Source organism: Plecotus auritus (assembly GCF_963455305.1).
Source record: "Plecotus auritus genome assembly, chromosome: 8".
Lineage (NCBI taxonomy): Eukaryota > Metazoa > Chordata > Mammalia > Chiroptera > Vespertilionidae > Plecotus > Plecotus auritus.
Genome location: NC_137782.1, coordinates 61,219,185 through 61,245,032, shown reverse-complemented (window position 1 = coordinate 61,245,032; position 25,848 = coordinate 61,219,185). Strand labels below are relative to the sequence as shown.

The following is a 25,848-nucleotide window of genomic DNA, read 5'->3' as shown; positions in this document are numbered from 1 at the left end:
CCTTCTCATCTATAAAACAGAGATGAAAATACATGCCCTTCTCACAGCATCCTTAAATTATAAATAAAATATAACATAAAGATGTTTTGTTGAGTGTAATATATCACATACAAAGATTAGGAGCTTGCTTTGGCAGGCAGCTGTTGATAATAGTTGAAACAACAGTGGGATCTGGGGATCAGACTATCTGACTTCAAATGGAAGCTCTGTCACTTGATGTGCATGGCCTCTGAAAAGCTACTAGCTCTTCCTGAGCCTCAGTTTCTCATTGGCTAAACAAGCATAATACCTATCCCACAAAGTTGTTGTGAGAATTAAGAGATAATGGCCATGAAAGACCCTTTAAGTGTTAAATCATTACACAAAGACTCAGGACCATTTATTTGACATGTTGTGGGCTGGCCTCTGTGGCATTGCAGTACATGAGGTCGGGCTTCAGGTCTGCTGCCAGGAAAAGCCATGTCCAGTATGACAGTTTGGTGGAAAAATAGTCCACCTGTTCCAAATGTCCCTGCTAAACACCCCTGCAATTCCACCGCTTAAGAGACTATCCTGGCACAATGGCTGAGTCAGGAAAACCAGCTTCTTCCGGTAGATGGGACAGGAGCCAAAGACTAGCTCAGGCACATCACCATTTTCTTAGCTATTTGCTAACACAACAGACTGCCTGTGTCTGAACGCCCTGGGCACATGCTGGAGTGCTGCTGGCAGCAACCCACATGTGCTACATAGAAAGGAAAAGGAGTGCGAGCGGGTGTTATGAGGACTTGGGGAATGAGCAGAGAGCACAGGACAGCAAAAGCCATGGCCTGCTGCAAACAGGCAACCTTAGTGGTGGATGAAATGGTTGGGAAGGGGCAAACCCATAATCAGTTCCTGATTATCAGAAGGAAAAGGATGACTCAAGACTCACATTAACAGTGATAACAGCCTGACTATTCTAGACTGCCAGAGTTCCTTCACACCTGGCTCCTAATGACTACAGGTGCCAGGAAGAACAGATATCATTATCCTCATTTGAAAGAAAAGTACCTTAGGCTTGGAGGTCATCTAGCTAATTGATGGTAGAACTAGGACCAGAATGCACTGGTGAGGCCAGGGGATGGTGCCTGACTAGCTCTAGTTAGGATGCAATACCTGGAACAGAGTGTAAGTGCAAGAAAAATGGTTAACTAAATCTACGAACCCAGCTTCAGTCCTCTTTCCACCATGCTGCTAGTAAGTCAGTGAAAACAAATTGGAGACAGGTCTGAGAGAGTATAAATTTCAAACCAAGGAAGCAGGAAAAAATGGTGCTTTGGAACCAAATATTAAGTTGTATAGCAATTCTTTCACAATCTACTAGGGCACCTACCTGTTTTCCCTACGATGAAAAAAAAAAAAAAAAAAAAAAGCATCCTTCAGGAAATAAAGATACCTAGGTCTAGAGCAGTGGTCGGCAAACTCATTAGTCAACAGAGCCAAATATCAACAGTACAACGATTGAAATTTGTTCTGAGAGCCAAATTTTTTAAACTTAAACTTCTTCTAATGCCACTTCTTCAAAATAGACTCACCCAGGCCGTGGTATTTTGTGGAAGAGCCACACTCAATGGGCCAAAGAGCCGTATGTGGCTCTCAAGCCGCAGTTTGCCGACCACGGGTCTAGAGTAACTGAGAGGAAGCCAAAAGGGATTCCCTGGCTCTAGAGGGCTCTGGTGATAATTAAGGGTTTAAAGTAGCAGTCTCACTCAATGAAGATTGATCTGACACCATGTTGTGCTTAGCTTGATGCTAGGAACACAGAATCACAGCAATATGGTCGTACTCATAGGCAGCTTGCAATCTAGTTAAAGGAACAAAGCTAGTGCACATCAAAACAGGCTTAAATCCTGGAGAATAAGCAAATGCTAATCTGTATAGGGAGACTCTTAGGTATACTCTGTTCATGGCTGACCCCACACCAAGTACATTTCCCCTGTTATTCTCTATCACTGCACTCTATTTTCTGCCTATCTCCTCTTTGGTAATGGGGAGATAGGCAGTAAACAAAGTGGGAAAGAACCAGACTATGTTTGTTTTATTCACCAATATATTCCCAGTGGAACACATGGTAGGCATAAAAAATACCTGTTAAATTGATGGATGGATAGTGAAATTCAGAGTAAGAGACAGAGATCTAGAGAGGTCAGGGAAAGCTTTGTGGAGAAAGGGGCCTTTAGGAATTAAGAATATTTGGAGAACTACAGGACATTCTAAGCAAGAGAGGATAATTTTAGTTTACTAAACATTTATGGAGGGGGTTGCCTACAAGGTGCCAGGCCTTGAACTGGGCCTGCAGGGGCAAAGCTGACAGACTGAGCTACTACCCTCTATACCTGGTTGTCCAGAAGGGCCTCAATCAGATACAGCATGTCTGTGGGGCAGTGAGGCAAATGGCCTCACTTGGGAAGAAGGCTACACATCAACAGGAAATGAGAGATAAGTGTAGATAGGACATGTCATAATGAGGATGGTTTACAAAAGACCTGAAGTTCCTTGAACTTAACATAGTAGCAAACAAGATGGTTCTGGAAGTATCCAGGGTGGGGCACAATCCCAGCAAGAGTCTAGGGCAGCCGTGGGCAAACTACGGCCCGCGGGCTGGATCCAGCCCGTTAGGCTGTTCTATCCGGCCCGCAGAGCCGAAAGAGCGGAGGGTTCTCTTGCTCTCCCCTCCGCTCCTTCACCAGCAGCAGTGTTAACATGGCAACGTTGGGAAACACGGCTGCAGCTCCTTCTTCTGAGTGGGTGGATTTATATCCACCCATTCAGTAGAAGGAAAAACCTCTCAATCTTCCAGAGGCTCCTTATAATGCCTGGGGACGCGTCCCCCGACATCACCCTGGGAATGCGTAGACACGTTATCGTGGTGATGTAGGGAGACACGCCCCTGGAGAGCACAGTATCAGAGCATTAGCTAAAAAGGAGACCAACAACACTGTTCCCACTGAAGTTGATGTTTTAAAGACCAAAAACCTTTCAACCCAGTCTACATTGCCATCTACATCTATGTCCCGGGCATAATTTGGAAGCTGCACTAAAGAAAATGTTTAATTTACTGTTTACACATTTTGTTCTTTTCTATTTGTTTTAATTTTAAATTATTTTATGATATTTAAGTTTAATTTGAAAGGCTTTTGTACCTTTCCTTTGTTAGGCAATTTTATTTTGCCTTTGCCATCTTCACTATAAGGTATGTTATTGTGCTATGATTCCTCCATTTTTTGAAGTTTCAAATTATAATAATTAGTGTTTACATTCTTCTTGATAAAATGTTTGAAATGAATAAAACTATTGAAATAAAAAAAAAAGACTGTACCCTTTTATGTAATGATGTTTACTTTGAATTTATATTAGTTCACACAAACACTCCATCCATGCTTTTGTTCCGGGCCTCCGGTCCAGTTTAAGAACCCATTGTGGCCCTCGAGTCAAAAAGTTTGCCCACCCCTGGTCTAGGGAAAGGTGATGTAGTACAACACTGTCCACTGAGATTTCTGTGATGATGGAAATGCTTTACTGCTGCACTGTCACTACAGGAGCCACTGGCCACATACAATTATTGAGCACCTGAAATATAACTAGTGCAACTGAGGAACTGAGTTTTTAATTTAATTAATTAATTTATTTTTTTTAAGTACGTTTCTATTGATTTCAGATAGAGGAAGGGAGAGGGACAGAGAGACAGAAACATCTATGATAAGAGAGAATCATTGATCAGCTGCCTCCTGCATGCGCCCCCTTCTGGGGGTGGAGCCCACAACCTGGCACTGACTGGGAATCAAACCGTGACCTCCTGGTTCATAGGTTGATGCTCAATCACTGAACCACACCAGCTGGGCTTAATTTTATTTTAATTAATTTAAATCAAAATAGCCACATGGGGCCCAGCTGGTGTGGCACATGCCCGGGTTGCCAATGCTGCACTATATTGCTTGCAGCTTGTTAGCAATGCAGAATCTCAGGCCTCACCCCAGACTTGCAGAATCTGAATATTACCTAGGTCTCCAGGTGATTCGCATGCACATTAAAATGTAAGAAAGAGCTGAAACCGGTTTGGCTCAGTGGATAGAGCGTCAGCCTGCGGACTGAAAGGTCCCAGGTTCGATTCCGGTCAAGGGCACGTACCTTGGTTGCGGGCACATCCCCAGTAGGGGGTGTGCAGGAGGCGGCTGATCGATGTTTCTCTCTCATCGATGTTTCTAACTCTCTATCCCTCTCCCTTCCTCTCTGTAAAATATCAATAAAATATATTAAAAAAAAATGTAAGAAAGACCGTTCCAGAATTGCATATTAAAATTACTTAGGGAACTTTTATATGTCAACCTACATTAGTTAAATCAGAACTTTTGGGGGGTAGGGCCCAAATATTGGTATTTCTAAAAAGTGTCCCAGGTAATTAGTATATTTCCCAAACATTCCCACTTTTAAAAGTCACCTGGGGTACTTGTTGAAATACCAGGCCCCACTTCAATTGAACTGGAATCTTCAAAGAGGTGCTCAAAAATCAAATTTAAAAAGCACCCCAGGTAACTCTTGTGACCAGGCATGTTTGTAAGATGACTCTTCTAGGATGGCCTGGGATGGGGGACAGAGAAGAGATGCAATTCAGAACTCATCTGTTAATATTGGTGAAAGAAATCAACTGAGCCACCTGCTATAAAGACTTCAAACAAATGCCAATAGAAAGAATTATATTTCTTCAATTCTTTTTTGGTTAATCCTCATCCAAGGACATTTTTCCATTGATTTTTAGAGAGAGTGGAAAAGAGGGGGAGAGACAGAGAGAGAACAAGATCGATATAGAGACACATTGATTGACTGCCTCCCATAAGCACCCTGACCGGGGCTAGGGATTGAGCCTGCAACTGAGGTACATGCTCTTGACCGGAATTGAACCTGCGACCCTTCAGTCTGTAGGTCAATGCTCTATCCACTATGCCAAACCGACTAGGGCTATATTTTTTCAATTCTAAACTTCATTCTTTTATACACTGTAAGATCTCTGAAATCAGAATGTATCTGATTTAACAACTAATGTGTAGATTCAAGAATGTTTCTCAACTCCCATCTCACTCCCAGAAATTTCATGTTAAATTAATGGTGTGTGTGGTATGCAATCTAAATTGCTCTTATAATTGGCTAATCTGGTGGATTGGGAATCAGGAAATCTCCATCTTAACTAGTCCTATGACCCTACACAAGTCATTTACTTAATTTCTTTGTAAGCTTCTCTCCTGGCTTTAATTATTATCTTTAGGCTGGTAACATTTCCTCCACCCTGAACTCTAGTTTCTTACTTTCATCCTTTTATGCATTTCCTCCCTTCCTTACTCTTCACCTACCCTATGCCAAGCACCATGCTAGCCAATAGAAACACAAACACAACAGATACTGTCACTACCCAGAAGAAATCCCCATCCAGGATGACAGTTATTATTAATGTAGTAAGGGCTGTGGCGTCCAGGGAGGGCAGAATGGCTGAGCCTGGGGAAGTTCTGGGACCGTTTCCCAGAAGGGGTGATACTTACATTAAATCTGGAGGTAACCACAAAATGAGCATAAAATAATAAAAGCACATGGTTTATTAAAATAGATGAGATATGATGAATCCTGTTGATGTGCACACAGGTATTCATTACAACAGTCTTTTAACTTTCTTATGTTTGAAATTTCCATAATAACAGGGGGGAAAAGATGAGACAGATGCTACAACATAGATGAACCTTAAAGACATTATGCTAAGTGAAATAAACCAGACACCAAGGACAAAAACTGTATGATTCCACTTATATAAGGTATTTAGAATAGTCAGCATTATAGAGAAAGAAAGCAGAATAGTTACCAGGGGCTGGGGGAGGAGAGAATGGGAGAACAGTGCTTCACGGGCACAGAGTTTCAGTTTGGGTAGATGGAAAAAATTCTGGAGCTGGATGGTGGTGATTGTTACTAAAAAATGTGAATGTACTTAATATGACTAAAATGTACACTTTAAAATGATTAAATTTTTATGCTATGTATATTTTATAATAAAAAAATTACATATCCTCGGGTGAAGATTAAAACAAACAAAAGGGATATATCTAAATGTTCTGATGTGGAAGAATCCCCAAGATATAAAATGAAAAGAGCAAGTTGCAGAAAATGTGTATTTACATAAAGAAAAGAAATATATGGTGCTGTGTATGCCCAGATAAGGTCTGGAAGAACACCCAACAGACTATTAACAAAGTTTCCTATGGGGCAACACCCAACAGACTATTAACGTTTCCTCTGGGGCAGGGAAGTGGGCAGGATAGGACAGGGGCCTTTTATTTTCTACTTCAAACACTTATGTACAGTTTCATTAATTTTTAAAATGAGTATGTATTGCTTTTATAATTAAAGACAAAAAAAGTGTGCTATTTGTCTGGCAGATGGTACTGTTTACATGTGTATGTCTTCCTCTCTCGGGGAGCACCTGGGGCTGAGAAAGTGACTGATTTGCCTTTGTCCCTCCATCCAGTTCCCGACAGGCACTCAATAAATGCTGACTAGTTGAATGATTTGCCCATATTATATGGTGTTCTCTTTCCCAAGCACAGGCAAACTAGGGCACATAGTTGCCAGTGAAGATGAGCAAATAAATACTAAGCCATGATGGCAGGCAGTGACGGCCCCTGAAGCTTTGCTCGGAGGCTCTCATCACAAGTATTTGTTGGGGAAGGCCACTGTTCTGCCTAAGATGCCGCAATGATCTTACCTCATCATATCCCAAGATTGCTGCATAGAAATTATTTGTCAGAACCATCATGTTCTTCTTCAGGATATAGGGATTAACCTACAAGAAACAAAATTGCAAGAACAAAGGTATGAAAGAAAGGAACAAACTAAAAAGTAGGATCTTTGGCCTTTAGCTATCACACACTCTTAAGACAAAGAGAGAGGGTCCCTAACAGGTAAACATGCCAGTTCATCCCCATTTCCCTGATCTGTCAAGGACTCTCCCCAGTTTGACAGCTTCTTTTAAGGTTTCAATGCCAAATTACACAAAGCACTAACTTGGTTTAATGAACTGAGCTCCAATTGAACACAAAGTAGAAGAAACAGTTTCCTCACTGGAGGAGCAGAGTCTAGTATTGGAAAACAGACATGTAAAAACTACAGTTGACCCTTGAACAACATGGGTAGGAACTGTGTGGGTCCACTTATACTCGGATTTTTTCCCAATAAGTACCTATACTGTTTTCCATCCACAGTTGGGAGTCCATGGATTAGGAGGGCCAACTGTATATATTGATCTACACTACTTTATCTATCTATCTATCTATCTATCTATCTATTTATTAAATATATTTTAATCGATTTTAGAGAAGGGAGAGGAAGAGAGAGAAACATCAATGATGTGAGAGAATCACTGATGGGCTACCTCCTGCATGCTTCACATTGGAGATTGAGCCCGCAACCTGGGCATGTGCTCTGACCAGGAATCAAATTGTGACCTCCTGGTTCATAGGCAGATGCTCAACCACTGAGCCACCATGGCCGGGTGATCTATACCATTTTACATAGAGGACTTAAGCATTCATGGATTTTGGTATCCACAGAGGGTACTGGAACCAATCCCCCATGGATACTGAGAGTAGTTTTGGGGGAGTCAAAAGTTATACATGGCGGGGAGGATCCAAGATGGCGGCGTAGGTAAACACCTAAACTGCTGCCTCGCACAACAATTTCAAAACTACAACTAAAAGACAAAATGTCTGTCACCCAGAACCACGGGAAAGCTGGCTGAGTGGAAGTTCTACAACTAGAAGGAAAGAGCAAACAGCATTGAGAGGTGCACAAGCGCAGAAAAGCTGAGGTACGGAGGCACGCAAATCGGGCTGGCGACGGGCGACTGGGAGCGCTGCTTTTTTCAACCGGAAGGGAGACAAGCTCCCTATTACTCCAAACTCCAGTTTCTGGGGAGCCTCGGGGGACCCAAACTCCTATGGGGAGAAGCCGTGGGGTCGGAAAGTGAAGGTGGCTTGCTTGAAGGGCTGCTTACTGTGCTGGGGCGTGGGACGTGGGGATGCGGTGGGAGACCCAGAGCCGGCTTACTGACAGCCATCGCTGTTTGCCACGCCCTAGCCTAGTCACGCCCTGAGACCCCGCCCCGCACAATCTACAAACCCACCCAAGCGCCAAGCAGTGGCTTTAGCATATGAATGACCTGCCTTATCGCAGCTTAACCTAGCAAACTTACAGCCCGGGTCAGACAGCTCCAAAACCTCCAAACCCCAAGCAAAGAGGAGAAAACTGTAGTTCTCGCTGTAACGCCTGCTGGGTAGCCTCAGACAGTAGTTGACCTGCACCCCAATAGAGATCCAGAAGCCAGTGTACCTAGTGGTCAGTGTGAGACACCAGAATTCAACTCCTCACATCCATAAGTGACACATTCAAGAGGCAGACTCAGTGAGCACCAAAGCCCCACTGAAACAAGTCCTGCACCATAAGTGTGTCTCCAGCGCAGCAGTTCTTCCATTATAGACACAGCGGGTCCTCACAGCCAATTGGCCTGGAGGTCAATTCCTCCCAGTGTACCAACAGCAATCAAAGCTTAACTACACCAAGACTTTGCACTCAGCCCACAAGGGGGTGTACCAAAGGCGTCCACCGCAGGTGATTGGGGAGGCTGAGCTACTGGCCCCTATAGGTCACCTACCACACAAAGCCACTCCATCAACACAAGGAAGCAACAAAATGTGGAGACAAAGAAACATGTCACGAATGAAAGAAATGGAGGAAAGCAAACTACTGGATGACATAGAGTTCAGAACCACATTTATAAGGTTACTCAAGAATCTTCTAAAAACCGCTGAGGAACTTAGTGAGACCTTTAAGGATCTTAATGAGAATGCCAAAAAAAATGGAAAAAGACCAGTCAGAAATTAAGCATACACTGTCTGAAATAAAGAATATACAGAAACTCAACTGTAGATCACCGTACCCCAAGAATCAAACCAAAGATCTGAAATATGAGGAAACAAAAAACACCCAACCAGAAAAACAAAAAGAAAAAAGAATCCAAAAATATGAAGATAGTGTAAGGAGCCTCTGGGACAACTTTAAGCGTACCAACATCCGAATTTTTGGGGTGCCAGAAGAAAAGAGAGAGCAAAATATTGAAAACCTATTAGAAGAAATAATGACAGAAAACTTTCCCTACCTGGTGAAAGAAATAGACTTACAAGCTCAGGAAGCGCACAGAACCCCATTCAAGAGGAATTCAAAGAGGACCACACCAAGACACATCATAATTAAAATGCCAAGGGCAAAAGACAAAGAGAGAATCTTGAAAGCAGCAAGAGAAAAACGGTTAGTTACCTACAAGGGAGTACCCATACGACTGTCAGCTGATTTCTCGGCAGAAACTATGCAGGCCAGACGGGAGTGGCAAGAAATATTCAAAGTGATGAACAGCAAGAACCTACAACCAAGATTACTCTACCCTGCAAAGCTATCATTCAGAGTTGAAGGTCAGATAAAGAGCTTCACAGACAAGAAAAAGCTAAAGGAGTTCATCACCACCAAACCAGGATTACATGAAATGCTGAAGGGTATTCTTTAAGAAGAGGAAGAAGAAGAAAAAGGTAAAGATAAAAATTATGAACAACAAAATGACATCAAATACATACCTACCAACAAGTGAATAAAAAATCTGAAGAACAGAATGGACTGGTGAATATAATAGAATCAGGGACACAGAAAGGGAGTGGACTGACAATTCTCAGGGGGAAGGGCGTGTGAGGGGTGTGGGAAGAGATTGGACAAAAATCTTACACCCATAGATGAAGACAGTGGCGGGGGGTAAGGGCATGGGTGGGGTGGGGAATCAGGTGGAGGGGAGCTATGGGGGAAAAAAAAGAGGAACACCTGTAATAATCTGAACAATAAAGATTTATTTTAAAAAAATAAATAAAAAGGTTAAGATATACAAAAAAAAAGTTATACATGGATTTTCAACTGTGCAGGTTGTTCAAGGATCAACTATAATTACTTGCAACGTGTTGTCTCAAATTCTATTCCAAATGTGGTGAGCCATAAATGAATTTTGGTACAAATGATCTCTGCTTGGGGGACTGGGAAAGAGTTCTCTCCACACTTAAGTGGACCTCAGAGGAGGAATCTGACAGAAGAGAGCAAGGGGGAGAAGAGATGACATTCTAGACAGAGGGAATAAGGTGTGCAAAGGTGGAAAGGCAGGTAAAAATTTAGGAAGTACCAAGAGGGGTAAATGAGCAGGAACACTGGTAAGATCTGTTGGGTCCAGATTAGAAAATGTCTTAAGGACCACTCAAAAGAGCTTGTTGTGGTAAAAGGACAAAAGAAGGAAGTGACAGATGTGGGAACAGGAAGGAAAGAAGCAGGACTATGAGATGCTGAGGAGAAAGAGGGAACTCTATGAGGCCATGGACAGGAGGAGAAAATAAGATGGGCTAAAGTAGTAAGATTGTTAATGTTAAGAGAATATTCTAGAAATGCAATTCCAGTGAGACCATTGAGACCCTGGTAGGATTCCTTCCAGAGAATGGCCAGGAGGGTCTTCAGAGCCTAGAGTGCAGTTCACTGAATGTCTTTTATAGGGCAAAACTTTGACCTCCAAACCTCCAGGAATATGCTTGAGGGCAGGATCCAGATTTCATTCCTCTCTGGAATCCCAGCAGAAAGTCCGGTGTAATGTGTTATATGTAGTAAGGACTTGTTAATTACTTAAGCTGACAGGTTATTTAGAGCTTTCTATGGAAAGTAAGATTTGTGCTTAACAACTGGACAATGACCATACTACCATCCTCTTTTCCATTTAGTGAATACTGGTTAAGGACCAGGTGCTTTATGGACATCATCTCCTCTAATCGTCATGGGAACTCAGAGAGGTAGATGTGCTATAGTCATGTTTGTATAGACACAGAAAACTGAGACTCAGACAGGTGAAGTGACTTGCCCTAGGTCCCACAGCAAATTAGTGACAAAGCTGAGATTAGCATCCAGGCCAGTCTGATTCCAAAGTCTATGAGCCTTACGTTCCATCAGGTTACTGACTTCAGGAGGATACTTTTACTTTGGATCATAAATTAAAGACTGAGTGATTTAATCCTGTGGTTTATAACTGGTCTCTGAAGAAGGGCAGAAAAGAGTAGTGAAGGATTTAGTCATAAAACCTGAGTTCAAGTCATAATTCTGCTATGTACATAGTATGTGATCTTGGGTAAGTCAAGTAACCTCTCAGTCTATTTCCTTGTCTTTTAAATGTCCTACATACAGACGCTGGTGTGAAGAGCAAATGAATTAGCATGTATTCATTCACTAATGCAACAATGTATGCTGAAAGCCTTAGTAAGTTGTGAAGTGCTCTGCAACTTCAAGGAATTATGAGTAATACCTTTGGTTTGTTTGTATAAAACTAAAATCAGTTCCAATACTTCATAGTTATGAATAATGTTCAGAAAGGAAGAGAGAGCTGTGAAGCTCAAGACTGGAAAATGTGAAATTGGATGCAGGCAGACAGTACAATCCATGACCTTTCCCACCCCACCTTCAACCCAGGCCAAATAAACCATCCATCTTTGTGTTCCCAGAGCTCTCTGTTCACACTTCTCCCTCTGGGTACATAACATGGTTTAGAATTGCTTAAGTACCTGCTCTCCCACTAGTCTGTGATCTATTCAGGGGCCTTAAGGAACTCTGATTAATCTCAGCAAGCCCATCACCCAGTCCAGAGCCTGGCCCAGAGCAGGATTTAAGACGGGCATGCTGATGACTGAATCCTTACAAGGGCCTGAATGCCTCGCATAGCATGTTCTATCCAATGATACCCATTTATTTGTTTCTGAAATGTCATAAACATTTGCTGCCAAACTCCTACTGCACCATCTTCTAGAATGGGCTGCGGTGAAAGGAGCAAGAAATAGGCCATAGCTAGAGTTAATGTGAGGATGGGACTACAAACCCAGACCTGTTGATACCTATTGTGGGGCTCTCCCTACTCCCATACTAGCTGTTCTCCTAATTATGCAAGAAGTACCTGATCCATAAACAAATGTTGGAGTTGTCAAACATGAAGGCAGGAACATCTCTCAGAGGTAAACATTCACTGAACATGCTCACAGAGCTGGTTTATGTGTGGCATCAAACCAGTAGGCTTTGAGCTGGAAGGGCCCTCAGAAACCACCTAGCTTAATCCCTTTGAAAAAATGGTAAATTGAAACCCCAAAAGAAGACAATTGTCCAAGGTCACACATCAGGTTAGTGTTAGAGTCAGAACTGGAACCTGATTTCTGGAGTGCTTTTCCTATTTCACCGTCTGCAGGGTTTTTCCAGAGATCACCAACACATTAACCTGCAAACCTCAGTTCTGCTTTTCAGCAAGGTCTATTTACATATGAACACACTTTCTTCTCTTGGGATGCACCTGCATTCTGGCTGGCTACTGCCTAGCAAGAGTGGATAGCAGGAGTGGAATTCCTTATTAGCAAAGCTCTTCTACATCATTGTCCTATATTCTAACTCCAGTGTCCTGTAAAATGCATCTCCCCCTCACCTCTAGCTGAGAAATGGCAAGCAGCCACAGCTAGAAATGGTTTTCAGATATCATCACCCAGGCTGGATTAGATCATGAAAAGGGCCCTTCCTGGAAGAGGGTGGAAGCTCAATCAGTGCAGATACATGATATGCAGGCAACAGGTGAGCATGAGTGAGAACAGCTTCCTGAACTACTGGACTCACTCCACTGGGCCCTTCTAGCTAAGGGGAGCTGTATATTCCCTCTGGCGAATCTCTGTTGGGACTTTATTATCTCATTTAAGCTTGTTTGCTGGTGTGCAGGTTCTGTGTCCCCATTGCCAGATCATCCTATATGGAGCACCCTGTCCATGAATACACAGACAGAGAAACTCCTCCCAGATAGCATTGGGACATGTTCTTATTAAACTCTTATCCTTTTCATAATGCTTTACTTTTTATAAAAAGCCATATATATAGCACCACCACAAGGAAAAGGTTCCTTTTATATCAGTTTACTCATATTTTCCCATTTATTTAAGCTATTAAAATTCATGCAGATATTTTATAAGCCATCAGGATTTGGTGACTGGTATTACTGAATGTTTAATAATAAACTAAACAGAAGAAATCAGAGGGTTAAATGATGACTGCAATTCCTGTAATGACTTAATTAAATTTTTATTGAGTACATAAACTATGATGTCATTTTTAGCCAACCATGAGTGTGCTTTCCCAGCATGTCACAGGGTGGGAGCACTCAATAGGAGGCTATGCTAAATGAGCAGCAAGTCTCAGATGAAATGGGGAGGGGAGCAAGGCTCATGTAACACACTCAATAAATTATCCGTTCATTTTTAAACAAAGTCCATGAGTTATAATATATTTGCCATGCACTTTTTATGACATAATAAAAATGTTACCTTAAGGATTACTTAACACATACTACAAATGTTATAGCAGAGGCAGGCACAAGGGGCAAAGAAAACAAACATGAGCAGGCCAGAGACGGGTCCTGGAGTTTACATCCTGGGGGAATAGCATAGTATATTAAAAAGGGAATGCAAAAAAGGGAGAGGGATGCAAGAGTTCAGGGTTACTAATCGGCAGATTAATGAATGAGACAACCAACAGGGAGCAAAAGTAAAGCAATACTGAATCTTTCAAGGCACATGTTTAATTAACGTAGTATTCTCAAGGAGGAATTTTAGCTGTAAAGAGATGCCAGTTCATTTGAGGCCAATTTTCTGCCCTCTTTCCCTTTTTTGCTGTTGCTGCTCTTAAATATGTTTATTTGACTGTAACAGAGAAACCAGATTATGTGGATGGGGGACTGATGGAAGATTCAGTTTAAACTCCTCCAAGAGCTCTACAAGGTTCTTTGTGATCTGTTCTTGGTAGTCTTTCCTGCCTCGCCTCCTCCCGTGTTCCCACTTTTAGCTCATCCTTCAGTCAGAGTAAACTATAAGCACTTTACCAAACATGTCAGGTGTTCTTACAGCTCTTAAGCATACTGCTGCTGGGAATCCTCCTTTTTTAATTCACTGGGATGCTAACTCCTTGTCCTTTAAGACTCAGCTTACAAATTATATGTTCTCCAAAGCCACCTTTCTCCCCAATCTGAGGTGCCACAAAAGTGATCTGAGTCCAGAAACAGGTCCCATAATTCATTATTTAGCATGGGTCAAGAACTACACTAAGGGCTTTATATGTATGTATAAGCTCACTTAATCCTTCCCAACAACTCTATGAGATGGATACTGTTACTATCTCCACTTTAGAGAAAAGGAAACAGGTCTGAGAAAGGTTAAGGTTATACAGCCAGGAAACAGTGGGTCAAGATTAAAATACACAGCAGTCTGACACCATAAATAATGTGGCTGCTCCTTCATGTGTTCTACATTTCAGGCTATCTGTAGAGGCAGGGCTAAGAAGTGCTAATATGGTCTTGGGTAAACACAACTCATAGAATCCCAATTCCAATGGTAGCTAGAGATGGGCCAGCAGATGGGTCATCAGTGGCCAGTTATTAATACATCAGACATCTCTAGTATAGCTAAGTCCCCTCCTGGAAAAACTGTGGAGAAAATATGGTATGGGAGGGGAAAATGAAAAAGATTGGTATGAACAACACAAGAACTGATGGCCCAGTTGGTGTTTCAGTGGTTGAGTGTCAATCCATGAATCAAGAAGTCACTTGTTTGATTTCTGGTCATGGCACATGCCCGGGTTGTGGGCTCAATCCCAGTAGGGGGCATGCAGGAGGCAGCTGATTGATGTTTTTCTCTCATAGATTTTTTTCTCTCTCTCTTCCTCTCCCTCCTCTCTTTAAAATCAATAAAAACATATATAAAAAAGAAAAAGAAATGGTGAGTATGAAGGTGAGAATAAGCTTTAAGGCTACTAGCTTAGGCAAAGTTGCTAACAGCAAGCTGATAAGATTTTGTTGGAATGAATTAATGATAAAGGGTGGCTAGGGTTGCTGACTTAAGCATAAGGAATGTATCAAATTTATTATAAGGCTAAAATGCAGTGCAAATATTGCAGGTCAGGTTTTAGTTGTCTTTCTAGTAGCCAGGAATGCCATCAGCAAAGCTGTATAGTATCAATACCATTGGCCACAGTCATTGCATGGCAATAGGCTATGTGCACTCACTGAACATCAGCCAGTCTGCTTAAATTTAATGTTAGAAATTAGCTCAGTGTGCATTATTATGTGAGGAACATAGAAACAGGTGAGAATAGAAAGAAAGAAAAGGGACATGGACGGACCAAATACACGTGTGCATAATAACTTGCTTTATGACTGAGGGTCTTTTAGCAATGATACAAAAATACAACAAATAAAATTAGCTCTAACTTTATGTGTGTGCATGTGTGAATCTGTAAATGTGTGTATACTGAAATGGTACATGGTCAGTAGGCAGAAATGCAGAAGCAGTAGCCTTAATTTCTGAATGGTCACAAAGTATAGGAGTCCTTTCCTTAGACTTGGAAAAAAGCCAATCAAGAGACAGCTGTTCTTGAAAATTACAGTCATTTACCGACTTGACAAGGCAGTTAAACACATCCATAAGTCTTCCACAATCACCTTGAAAAGAAGTTGATGAGGTATATTAAGGTCCTGGGAAGATCAAACTATTACACCAATTTAATTTTCTTCTATGTCAGGACATACAGATAAGAGGAAGATAGCTAGAATATATCTGATCTCTGATGTTTTTTATTGTATCCCACATGACAAGTCTCATGCATAATATGGCTTGAAAGAGTCCCTGTTTTAACAACAGCACCGATGGCACAAAGTCCTAAAGGAAACAATTCTGGGGGCCTCCACTGAAATCTATACTGATAACAATTATGATGGTGGAAGTAACAATGAGCAAGTATCACATTTGACTTGATAGTTTTCACTTATATGATCTTGTGCCTCATGATCATACCTGGCACTCCAGGAGCTCACACAGTAACTGCTACTTTTGTCTTGATTCTATAAACAAGGAAACAGAGGCAAAGATGTTAAGTGACTTAACCCAAAGTCACACCCTGCTTGTGACAGTGCTGGGACTTTTATCTCAGATGGCCAGTCCCTAAATCTAGTGTCTTCTCTATACTGTCATACCTTTCTGCTTCTGATGAGTCATATCAGAAATGGAGAGTCACACAAGCAAAAAGCTAAAATTGCTTATTCCAGTACTTTGGAAAACAAGAGTAAAAATCTGAATTGTTGAAAAATTATCCTAGAAACAAGATGAGATTCAATAAGACAAGTGCACAATAGCATATCAAACTAAATAAGTAACAGGATATAAAGGGTTTGACTAGGTAGACATCATAAAGTCATGATCCCTGATCATGAGCAGGTAAGTGAGAAATGTGAAATGATAATCATAATTAAATATATTAAAAGATAAAAAAATTGTCTATCGCCAAAACCGGTTTGGCTCAGTGGATAGAGCGTCAGCCTGCGGACTGAAAGGTCCCAGGTTCAATTCCGGTCAAGGGCATGTAACTTGGTTGCGGGCACATCCCCAGTAGGAGGTGTGCAAGAGGCAGCTGATCGATGTTTCTCTCTCATCGATGTTTCTGATTATCTATCCCTCTTCCTTCCTCTCTGTAAAAAATCAATAAAATATATTTTTTTTTAAAAAATTGTCTATCCTCTATTATTGTAATAGTCAAGAGTCTATTTTAGCTACCATACTTAAGAATAAACATGGAGAAACCAGAGACATTTCAATGAAGGTGTCAGATAGGTGTGGTCACATTGGGTTGGCACTGATTACAAACCAGGGCATTCAAGGCTCTACGGCTGTTCCATGGGTTGGTCTGGTTGTATCCAACATCAGCCTCCATGGATCAGTAGATCTTTTTATTTTATTTTTTTATTTTAAAATAAGTTTATTGATGATAATTTTATATAATTTACTCCCAATATTTGATATTACAAATTTTAGGGTCTTTGAGATATGCAGGATCCTTGTATGTAACTGGCATAAATCCCATTATTTGTGCTCTCTTAATGGCTTTTGTGATTTCTTTTTGTTTCTTCCCACAAAGACCTGTTACGTGCCTTCCATGAATGCATCCAGTAAATGGAGAAATAAACTGGGACAAAAGCTGTACATTCTTATAATCTACACGTTTTCCACACAAGACACACTTTTTTTTTTTTAAAACATATTTTATTGATATTTTACAGAGAGGAAGGGAGAGGGATAGAGAGCTAGAAACATCCATGAGAGAGAAACATCGATCAGCTGCCTCCTGCACACCCCCCACTGGGGATGTGCCCGCAACCCAGGTACATGCCCTTGACCGGAATCAAACCCGGGACCCCTCAGTCCGCAGGCCGACGCTCTATCCACTGAGCCAAACCGGTTTTGGCAAGACACACTTTTTAAGAGGCTCCTTATAAGGATTTTCTATTGGAACAGGCAGGTCCTCATTGCTGGTTACCTGTTTATACTGTGAACAACTTCTCCACAGCACCGCTCAACAGCTGACAGCAGCTGTTAGGAAGTACGTAAACTTTTTCCTCCCCAGACCACTGCAAACTGCAACCAAAGAAGCCATAGTTCCTCCGATCAGTAGATCTTAAAGGTACTCTGATACTGTCTCAAATGAAGATCACTCTCTCTCTGCATCACTTCCTTAGGGCTGGAACCTACTCCCCAACTCCATATGAGTTGGCATGCTGCTGATCCTGGAATCTTGTCCCCTCTTCACAGAGCCCAAACTAATCTAATCAGACCTAACTTCTGAGTAGAGTACATCCAAAGGTAAAAGGCATCTAAAGTTGGGTTATCCCAAAGAGACTACACTAAGTTCTGTTACTAATACTAGGATCCCTAAGCTTCCTTGTATCTTTCCTATCTGAGGCCTGTTATTAAACTCTCCTTCCTATTCCGTGAGCCTTATTACCCTCCAATACATTCACTTGTTCATTTACTTTAGCAGAAGTCAATCTCTGTTGCTTGCAATCAAGAATAACAGTAGATATACTGTTATTCTTCAATTCAATAAAACCTCTCCATAATAATATGACTCGAGCTAAAATTTGTTGAATGCCTACCATTTGCCAGCAATTGTATTATTAAAAGCTTTATATGTGCTATCTCTCTAATATTCACAATAATCCTAAAAAGGGGGTGTTTTTATCCTCCTTTATAGAAGAAGCATCACCTCATTTTCTGTGAAGCCTTTCAAGTTCTTCAAAGTTTGCTGCTTTTGCCTTCACATGTTTTTTAATATTTACACCAGGAAGACTAACTGTAGTTATTTTAATAAACTGTTTACAGTCTGCACCTCCTCCACTACCCCACTGCATAAGACTATGAGCTCCTTGAGGGCAAAGATGGCACACTGTTTGGCACATGTCGTAGAATGAATCAGTATGTTATTTCCTGCCATAATTATCTCTTTTAATATTGATGCCCATGCATTTTTACAAATTTCAAGAAAGCTACCTGAGTATAAGGATTTACGAAGGGGATGAACAAATTTGTGTATATGCTGCTGCTGTCTTTATGGTTTTCAGACACAACTGTAGCCTGAGGAGGCCCAACTCCTGTCCTTGTAGTCTGTCCTCACGTGGCCTCTAAAACCCCACACCCATCTCAAATCAATCTCTTCCATGAAATAAGTTTCAAGACCACATTTAGTTCTAGTACTACCATCCAATATAGATTTGGAGTCAAAAGACTTTTACAGCAGTATGAAGTAAAAAGGAGTGCTTCTGACTGAACAGAGAAAGAACTTTAAGATTGCAAAAGTAAGAAAACACAAAATGGACAAGTGCGTTTTTCTTGGTCACTGGTATCTCTAACAAGATAATAGGCAACTAACTCTTTGAAGTGAATAGGTTAAACATTAACAGACTATTGATCCTTGCCTGCTCTATAACAAATGCTATGGAAGAATAATTAGGAAATTTTCTAAGAAGTGCCTTTCTGCTCATATTTCTAAGTTTAAGAAAGGGCTATGCCCTGCTAACAAGTGCCAGTGCACAAAAGTTTTGGTTAGGCTTTGGTTTTCTGTTGTTAAATACAAGATTTGGAAAGTGAAAACAGTTTATTAGTGGTCACCAATGGCCAATAATCAAGGTAGAACCAATTAGTAAGACAATTAAGTATAAACAAAGGATAATGCCATTCACACCTACTAGAATGCCTATAATTTTTTTTAAAGAAAAAGGAAAATAAATATTGGTGAGGATGTAGAAAAAAATGGAACCCTCATGCATTGGCTGAAGAAAATGTAAAATGGTATAGCTGCTGTGGAAAATAGTTTGGTGATTTCTCAAAAGGTTAAACATAGATCTACTCTCTGACTGTTTCAGAAATTCCACTCGTAAGTATATATCCAAAGAATTGAAAGCTGAGACTGAAACAGATATTTGTACACCAATGTTCATGACAGAATCATTTACAATAGCCAAAAGGTAGAAACAACCTAAGTGTTCATGGGTAAACAAAATGTGGTAAACACATACAATAGAACACTATCCTATCTAATAAAGAGGGAATCTGCTAATTGACCATCACTCCATCACAAAGATGGCTGCACCCACAGCTGAAGCCAAGTTCCCATAAGGAGCCTTAACAAGCAATCAGCAGGGACCTGAGGCTACACCCTCCCCCACCCCCATAGGGCTTGACAGAGGACCTCAGACCTAACTCCCCACCTGGAGGGGCTTGACAGGGGACCTCAGGCAGCGCCTCCCGCCTTGGCAACAGGCCGGGGGACCTGAGGCCATGCACCCCCACCCGGCGGGGCTTGACAGGGACCTCAGGCCTCGCCCCTTGCCCCAGCGCCAGGCCAGGGGACCTGAGGCCATGCCCCCCGCCTGGCGGGGCTTGATAGGGGACCTCAAGGTGCACTTCCCATTATGGTGGTGGGCTAGGGGACCTCTGGCTGTTCCCCCCGCCCCAGTGCCAGGCTGGGGGACCTCAGGCCATGATCTCCACCAGGTGGGGCTTGACAGGGGACTTCAGGCCACGCCCCCCACCCAGGCACCAGGCCGAGGGACCTAGGCCGCACCCCCAGACCCAGTACTGGGCCAGGCGACCTGAGGCTGCGGGCCCCCCCCCCCACCTGGCAGGGCTTGACGGGGGACCTCAGGCCATGTCCCCCACCCAGCAGTGCTTGATAGGGGATCTCAGGCCATGTCCCCCACTCTAACGGGGCTTGACGGGGGACCTCAAGGCATGCCCCCCGCCCCGGTCTGGGCTGGGGGACCTCAGGCCACGCCCCCCATCCTGGCACCGGGCCAGAGGCCCTGAGGCTACATCCCCTTCCTGGTGGGGCTTGACAAGGGTGGGACTGGCCAGGTCTGTATCTAGCCCAATGGGGGCGGGGGCCGGCCGGGTCTGGGTCTCACACAATTTTGAGGCACATGTGGGTGGGCGGGAACTTGACTCTGGGTCCCGTGGTGTGCCCCAGACTCTGACAGGAAGAAGGTTTTCATATACATTTTACTAATTTTCTTTCATCTCTGACACTTCTATTATAGAGAAAGGGAAAATAGCAATATTAAATTATTTCCTCTAATTAATCCCCTTTTAATGTGCATGAATTTCGTGCACCGGGCCACTAGTCCAACCATAAAAATGAATGAATTTTTGATGTATGCTACATAGATGGACCCTGAAAATATTATGCTTAGAGAAATGTCAGACACAGAAGGACAAATATTATGATTCCAATTATAAGTGGTATCTAGAATAGGCAAATTCATAGAGACAAAGTAGAGGAGAGGCTATTGGGACTGGAGAGTGTGAAATGTGGGAGTTATTTAATGGGTACAAAGTTTTTGTTAGGAATGATAAAAAAGTTTTGGGGATACAGTGGTGATGGTTACATAACACTGTGACTGTATTTAATACCACCAAAATTTCCTACAAATGATTAAAATAAATATTACATATATTTTACCATAATAAAAGAAAATTCTAATCACCAATGGTTCTTCTTCCACAAGTATTTCAATCTGTGACTTAACCATGTACCTGGTATATATATTAAAGCCTCTCTTATGATACTTATCCCATCTCAGCAGTAGTATCATGAAGTAATTTTTGTTCCTTGCTAGACATTGCCTTGTACCTGTTTGATAAGTATATATTGATTACCTACTATACTATAGGCATTGTGGTACATGCTGGAGGTGAAAGATGAATAAAACACAGTACCTGGCCCTAACTGGTTTGGCTCAGTGGATAGAGCCTGCAGACTCAAGAGTCCCAGGTTCGATTCCGGTCAAGGACATGTACCTTGGTTGTGGGCACATCCCCAGTAGGGAGTGTGCAGGAGGCAGCTGATCGATGTTTCTCCCTCATAGATGTTTCTAACTCTCTATCCCTCTCCCTTCCTCTCTGTAAAAAAATCAATAAAATATATTAAAAACAAAACAAAACACACAGTACCTGTCCTCAAGAAGTTTTGAATCTCATGTGAAAGACACACCATATCCAAATGATTAAAACACTTACACACTCTATGTAAAAAATGGCAATGGTGAGCCCTAGCTGGTTTGGCTCAGTGGATAGAGTGCCAGCCCGTGGACTGAAAAGTCCCGGGTTCAATTCCGGTCAAGGGCATATGCATTGGTTGCAGGCTCAATCCCCAGCCCTGGTTGGGGTGCATGCAGGAAGGCAACCAATTGATGTGTCTCACTCACATCCATGTTTCTCTCTCTATCTCTCCCCTTTCCTATCCCTCTCTCTAAAGTCAATGAAAAAAAAAATATCCCCAGATGAGGATTAACAGAAAAAAAAATGGCAATGATGAGTCTGGGCTGAAAGGCTTCAGGGATGAGGCAACATTTATTATACTGGGTATTAAATGGTAAACAGGAATTAAAACTTTTTAGACAGAAAGAATGGTATGTGCAAGCCACAGAGAGGTAAACAACATAGAATTTTTGGAGGAAAATTTGTACATAACCAAGAGCTCATGATGGGAAGAAGCAAAGGTAGAGTTGGAAAGGCAGTTTGTGTTTGATTGTAAATGGCCTTAAATATCATATGAAGGAGTCCTGTGGCTCAGTTGGTTGGACTTTTGTCCTGTACACCGAAAAGGTTCGAGTCCCAGTCAGGGCAAATCTCCATGTGTCTATGAGAGGCAACTGATCGATTCTCTCTCTCTCTCTCCACTTAAAAAAACACACACACACACATATCCTCAGGTGAGGATTAAAAAGAAAAAAAAGCCACATACAAGAAAGACAAAGAATTCTAAGCACAGGGAAGTTGCATGGACACATGTATTTCAAAAACACAGAAGCAGGAATACCAGAGGAGGCTGCTGCCATGGTTCAGGTGGGAATTGGTAAGAGACTAAATTAATATAAGTGGCAAGAGAAATAAAGAGAAAGAAATGCTTTCAAGAGAAATGTCTACAACATATCAATAGGATCTGATTATCAAGTGAATGTGGAAGAGAAAAGGAAAGGAAGGCTGTGACCTGCACATGATCAGACCTCAATGAATGTTAACTGAAGAAATAATGCAAGTTACATGTAATCATAAGCTGATGACTCTGCGACCATGGAGTACTAAGCGTAGACAACCAGTCTTACAGGGTTTTAGCAATCACTGTGCCCTCACTGTCTCCTATGTTGTGGTAATGGAAAATCTTTCTTGGATAAGATGTAATATGAACAAGATGTATATTTAGATTGAGACCAGTAGGCGTCTCCAATGGAGCTTGAGTATAGCGCACCAGGGACTAGGAGTCTGAGCCCCTTTCTCCTGGGACGTCTGCATTCTACCTGCATCCATGAGATCTGACTACTGTCAGCAAGAGGACACTGACACACCTTAGCTTTCCAGAGATACTTGCAGGCTCCCAACTGCACCCTGGACCTCATGATTACATTTATGAGTACAGAAAAGCTGCAGGCGCAACTTGCTTTTTTAATGATTTTTCTATTAAATTTAAGCAGACTGGGGACAGTGGAAAATTACAGGTGTGTGTTCCCCATCAATACCAGCCATTTCAAATGCACAAATATACAAGCCAAACAGCTGAAAACAGACAATTAACAAGTTATTGAGTTCTTTGATAATGGAGCCTGGGCACTGTCACCTGTCCTGGGTGCTGTGGATCTAAACAACTTTAGAGGCAACACCAAGCTTAATGACCCCCAGCCAGAATACTTTCCCACTCAGCAACTCCAAGATACATATCATGTTGCATGGACAGCAAATTTTTTTCAGAGAATCCAAAACCTAGCCCATTCTAATCTTGATATTCCTACCCCTTTCATCAAATAGCCCTGCCTTCTCTCCTCCTCCCTCCCTCCCTCCCTCCCTCCCCCCCCCCCCCCTCTCTCTCTCTTTGCAATAATGGGGAACAAAAGATATGGGCCAACCTAACAAACTGAATCACACATGTTAACTGGTGACTTCAGCTGGGCAGAGGAAGGCAGACTAAAGTCTAAGCCCAAACAATGAAGTGGACATTCCCATTGTTCTCCATGTGTCATAGAAAGCTTGTCTTTCACTGCAGTTTCCTTACTTCCTACTGTTCAGAACTGTACAATTTCCAAAATACTGACCCTGTGGTAATCTGAGAGAGTCTGTTTTCTACTGTAGAGATGAAGAATCAAAGGCTCAGAAAGGTCAGGGGATTCTCCCAAATATCACTCAGCTCATAGATGGTTGAGATTTTCACAGAAACAAGATCTTCTGATTCCTAGTCCAACATACTTTAAGGCTCAAACAGAATTGCCATGCAGCTGAGAGCTTACAGAATCCTGCAGAAATATCCTGAGAATGGCTGAGCCTGGATTCTGCATAGGAAAGATATGAGCACTCCTCCTGAATAATGAGAAGGCCAAGAGTAAGGCAAGGAGTAACCTTCAGATACTACTTGAAAGTGAAATGGACACTTGACCTTATGAGCTCTGAAAGTGGCCCCATCTCAATAGGATAATTCTTTTTGTCCTTTTTTCCCCCAACTAAAATGTTAATGGTAAGCATTTTATCCAAAAAGAAAACCTCGATTAGAATGGTGTATCTGTTAAAGAGATGCTCTCTCTAGTGATCTGTACTCAATTTCTGCTTGGACCTAAGAAATGCTCTGAAATCTAAGTAAATTCTGGACCCAAAAACACCATTTCCCTACCTTGTGACTCTGAAAAGGCAAATCTCTGAGTCTCAGCTTTTCCATGAAAACTGCAAAATTACCTTTCCTTTTTACAATATCATATGAGATAAAAATACTCAAAAATAATGATAAAACTAATAGCAGCAAACATCTAGCCTTCGAGCACTGTTCAAAGAGTCTCAAATGTGATAACTCATTAAACCTCCACAATGCTGTAAAGTGAGGTGGGTTCTATAGCTATCCCTATTTTACAGAGAGGAAACAAAGAACAGAGATGAAGGACCTTGCCCAAGGTCACATGACTGGGGTGAATCTAAGCCCCAAAAGTCTGGCTTCAGTGCCTAAATACTCTCAATCACTATAATGCTACCTTGGAAAGGAGTTTACAAACCCAACCCACTCCTCCACCTGAGAAGCAGGCCTGGGGGCTGCCTAGTCCCCTATACCATCCTGCCATCACTCTCAGCCCTGCTCTGGACCAGTTTCTCTAGGAAGTCTGTAGAAACAAACAAACAAACAAAAAACAACCAAGTAAATTCATATCTTATTTCTTCATCTATTTAGTTTGAAACTTAACCTAGGAGAGAGTCAACTTAATTTCTCTTCTTTGCATAAGTTAGAATGTAATCTCTATAAGATCATTTCTCTCTGGTGTACTCTCTATCAACAGCACTTAGGGATTAGCAGGATCCTTGAATAAATAAATAAATTAATTAATTAATCCTTAATAGAGCTATACAAGTTTTTTTCTTTAATATTTCAAGAAAAATGATTTTAAATATAATAATGTTACATGCAATAAACATTAATATTTCAAGAAAAACAATTTTAAATGTAATATTACATGCAATAACCATTAATAGTTTAAGAAAAAAAGATTTTAAATATAATATTACCAAAACTGTACTAACAGTATAAAATCACAAAAGTTGCAGGAAATATTAAAAATCTACAAATGACAGGATTACTTCTATTATATTCTAAAATTTCGTTTCCTCTGGCTCTATTTTCATTTATCAGTTTATGTTGTTCATTATATTCCACAAATGAGTGAGACAGCACTGTGGAGGTTAAATATCACGCGATATTTATCTTTCTGTGACTGGCTTATTTCACTTAGCATTAATGCTCTCCAGTTCCATCCAAGCTGCTGCAAATGGTAAGAGATCCTTCTTTTTTACAGCAGCGTAGTATTCCATTGTATAGGTGTACCACAGTTTTTTTAATCCACTCATCTGCTGATGGGCACTTAGGCTGTTTCCAAATCTTAGTTATTGTAAATTGTGCTGCTATGAACATAGGGGTGCATATATCCTTTCTGACTGGTGTTTCTGATTTCTTGGGATATATTCCTAGAAGTGGGATTACTGGGTCAAATGGGAGTTCCATTTTTAATTTTTTGAGGAAACACCATACTGTTTTCCACAGTGGTTGCACCAGTCTGCATTCCTTTTTCTCCGTATACTTGCCAGCACTTGTTGTTTGTTGATTTGTTGATGATAGCCATTCTGACAGGTGTGAGATGGTACCTCATTGTCACTTTGATTTGCATCTCTCGGATGATTAGTGACTTTGAGCATGTTTTCATACTAGGTGTACCGGTTAATAATGTGGATTTTTTTCAATAGATGGAGTTACACATATGTTGATATATATGCGCTTTGATATGTATGCTATTTTGTTGTATTGACA

The 25,848-nt window shown here is 41.5% G+C and overlaps 1 protein-coding gene and 1 pseudogene across 3 annotated transcripts in view; both read right to left on the bottom strand.

The window, feature by feature from the left end:
- Positions 1–25,848, bottom strand: part of UQCC1 (ubiquinol-cytochrome c reductase complex assembly factor 1) — a 142,958-nt gene that overhangs the window by 5,424 nt on the left and 111,686 nt on the right. For both annotated transcript variants that reach the window (XM_080686260.1, XM_080686261.1), the window contains exon 8: positions 6,764–6,841. In XM_080686260.1, the coding sequence (XP_080542386.1) occupies positions 6,764–6,841 (78 nt within the window). The remainder of the gene's footprint in view (positions 1–6,763; positions 6,842–25,848) is intronic.
- On the bottom strand, positions 16,958–17,619 carry LOC308256116 (small ribosomal subunit protein bS18m-like; annotated as a pseudogene). Its single transcript has 2 exons — positions 17,440–17,619; positions 16,958–17,205 (listed from the first exon to the last, which is right to left on the bottom strand). The product of its transcript is annotated as a small ribosomal subunit protein bS18m-like (transcript).